At 60.1% G+C, this 2746-nt stretch overlaps 1 protein-coding gene across 1 annotated transcript in view; it reads right to left on the bottom strand.

Annotated features, from left to right (window-relative positions):
- The window catches only part of plxnd1 (plexin D1), a gene marked incomplete at its 5' end in the record, with an annotated part of 79520 nt that overhangs the window by 17969 nt on the left and 58805 nt on the right, over positions 1-2746 (bottom strand). The window contains 6 exons of the mRNA XM_019856348.1: positions 1-161; positions 247-351; positions 729-763; positions 1969-2032; positions 2118-2221; positions 2579-2735. The exon at positions 1-161 is cut by the window's left edge and continues 157 nt beyond it. Coding sequence (XP_019711907.1) covers positions 1-161; positions 247-351; positions 729-763; positions 1969-2032; positions 2118-2221; positions 2579-2735 — 626 coding nt within the window. The remainder of the gene's footprint in view (positions 162-246; positions 352-728; positions 764-1968; positions 2033-2117; positions 2222-2578; positions 2736-2746) is intronic.

The raw sequence follows: 2746 nt of genomic DNA, 5'->3' as shown, positions 1-2746 counted from the left end.
TTGTTTTTCCAGATGTGGAGGGTGTCCGGGTCGGTGATGCCCCGTTTGTCGGCCTGCTCCTCCAGGAAGTCAAAGAAGTATTTGACCGCCAGCGGGGGCTGTTCCGGGGGGATGCTGAGGATGGCCTGAAAGAGGTCGTCCAAGAACTTCTGCAGCGTTCCCTTGGGGAGGAGCGGATGGGCGGGGTTAGAAGCAAAAGGCCCCCCGAATGGCCCCGAAAGCGTCCCGCCGAAAGCGCGCGCTCACTTTGGTGGACAGGAGGCGCGTCAGGTAGATTTCGGGCAGCACCTTCTTGCGGCGGCTCTGCCCGTGCGACTTCTTGGGCTCCGTCGGCTCGTCGTGCGGAAGGACCTGCAAACGCCACCGGGCTCCCGGTCAACGACGCGCCTTCGGAGGACTTTCAACGTTTCGCGCGCCGGACACGACGCCCGCCGCTCGCCGGATCACGCGTCCGACCGGCAAAACGCACGACGGCACAAAGCCGCCCCCGAAAACCGAGCGTTCACCCGGCAAATTGCGCTCCCGAGAACTCATTATTGCGACGTCAAAGGGCTCGGCTCTCGGCAGATGTTCTTGAAAAGAGCTTAAGCCGCATTAGCGCCGCTCTTTCCTTGCGGCGGCTTTTCCTTTTCACCTCCGTTCAGCCCCCCTGTTCTCTCTCTCCATCTCCGCACGGAGCCAAAGCAACCCTGGAAGACCGCGTTGAGAATCCGCCAGCGCTCACTCACCAAGTGGACGTACTTTTCCGTGTCCAGGTCTTTGGCTAGGGAGAGACAAAAAAAAAAAAGAAAGAAGCAACATTGTCCGATCAACGAGAGAGAGAAAATGAGAGAAGACGGGTGAAGGCAAGCGGGCGGGAGGTGACGGCGCCGAGGGAGGGAAAAAAAAAAAAAAAAACCCAAAACAAGCCAAAACAAAAAGACATTGAGAGGAGGCGAAGGCAGAAGGAGTTCACGCGAGGGCAGAAAGTGATGAAGGGGAGCCGCAAGGCGAAGGACGCTGTCAGACGGCGCCAAGGACACAGATAACGAGTGAAAGGCGAGAAAAGAGTGACGCACACACATTTGCAACGGGCTGCGGCGACCCTCAGGTGAGACGCGAATACGGTTGCAGCGCATTTCAACGGCCTTGATAACGTTCCCATTTCAAAGTCCCGATTTCACCTTCGAAACGTCGACGTCATTGTCACGACGGCATTTTGAGTGACAAGGCCTCGCTTGCGACGAAGCATCGCGGGGCTCCGCTTTGTCGTCCTGGGGATGGCGTCTCTGCTCGAGCCAGATGCCGCGCTTCCGTCGGCTTCATCGAACCGTGTCCTGCAACTCTCAGCCGAGGACGCTGACGGCACCGAGTCGGAAATGGGCGTGGCCTCTGTGGGTCGAGGGCGAGATCCTCCCCCACGCGAAGGAGACGAGAAATTATCTTGGGCTTTCGTCCGCACGCCGCGGCGCTCGATATCCATGCGATGCGATCCCGAAAGCGACGCTCTTGATTTCCCGCTGGATCTGCGAACCCACCCGAAGCTACGCCCGCGAGCTGCGGCAAGATCCTAAACTCGAGCGACCCGAACGAGGCGCTGCCTCAAAGGGAGGCGACGAGTGCGGCCGTACGTGAAGGGCCGATCCGAGCAGAGCCAGATGAGGAGGCTCCGGCATCTGGTCCGGATGCCTCCTGGTGCACCTCCCACCGGGGCCGACCCGCGACACGCCCGAACGGCGTCCGTCTCGCGGCCGGATGGCAACGGACGAAGCGGCCCGACGATATTAGCGACCGCCGAGATAGGTGGCCCGGTCGGGTTTGCCGTGACGAGAGCAGAGAAGACATGCCGCTGCTTTCTTTAGGCCTCCTTCCGTCTCCTTTTTGAAGTTTGCGGTCAACATCGTGCGAGCGCTTGGTGTGGCGGAGCGAGCGAACGAGCGAGCGAATTCGTGCGTTAAGTGGGCGAGCGAGCGAGGCGAGGCGACGTACCTCTCCCAAGCACGTTCTCCTTCTTGTCTTGCAGGCTCATGGCGAGCGACGCCCCTTCCGGGATCTGGAGAGGGAAAGCAAGTGACGCAAACGTGGTCACCGTCGCCTCGGAGGAGGACCCGCTCGTTGCGCACGCTGCGCACGCGCACCTGGTAATGGAAGATGGTGTTGAGTTTCTTGCGGCCGTCCTCCATGACCGAGGAGTTGTCCAGGTCCTGCAGAGGTTTGCCGTTGCTGCCCGAGTCGAACCACTCTGAGGGGATGCGAGACGAGACCATGGCGTCGACGTCATGGAAAAAAAGCCAGGGGAGTCGCCGTCCGCGTTTGGGAAGACGCGGAGAGGCGCGGGCGGAGGTCGCGACTCCGCACGCGGCGGCCCGCTCAAAGTAATCTCGGGCCGTTCATCAAATCGGCGCCGCGGGCGCTTCGGCTTTTGGAAGCAATAATCCCGCCGATGATTAGCGTCAAAATGTCCTCGGCGCGAGCCGTCGTCTATTTGATTGCAGCCGCGGGTTGGGAGGGCTCGGCGACAGGAGTTGACCTTTTGCGACGGGGAGCATCGAATCTCCGGGGGCGAATGAAAATCATCGACGAGAACGGCGCTTTTTACCCAGGTCGACGTCTTGCGCTCGGGGCCACTGGGAGAAGGGCAAGTTCTTGTAAAAGGCTTCGATGATTTTCTCCTTCACTTGGCAGACGGTGTCGGTGTTCATCACCTTGACAGCGAGCGAGTCCGTGCCGCAACCCTGAAAGGACACGTTGATGTTCTGCAAAAAAA

This window comes from Hippocampus comes, unplaced genomic scaffold (genome assembly GCF_001891065.2).
Source record: "Hippocampus comes isolate QL1 unplaced genomic scaffold, H_comes_QL1_v1.1 scaffold473, whole genome shotgun sequence".
Taxonomy (NCBI): Eukaryota; Metazoa; Chordata; class Actinopteri; order Syngnathiformes; family Syngnathidae; genus Hippocampus; species Hippocampus comes.
The sequence above is the reverse complement of the archived record's forward strand: the minus strand, read 5'-3'. Positions and strand labels throughout refer to the sequence as shown.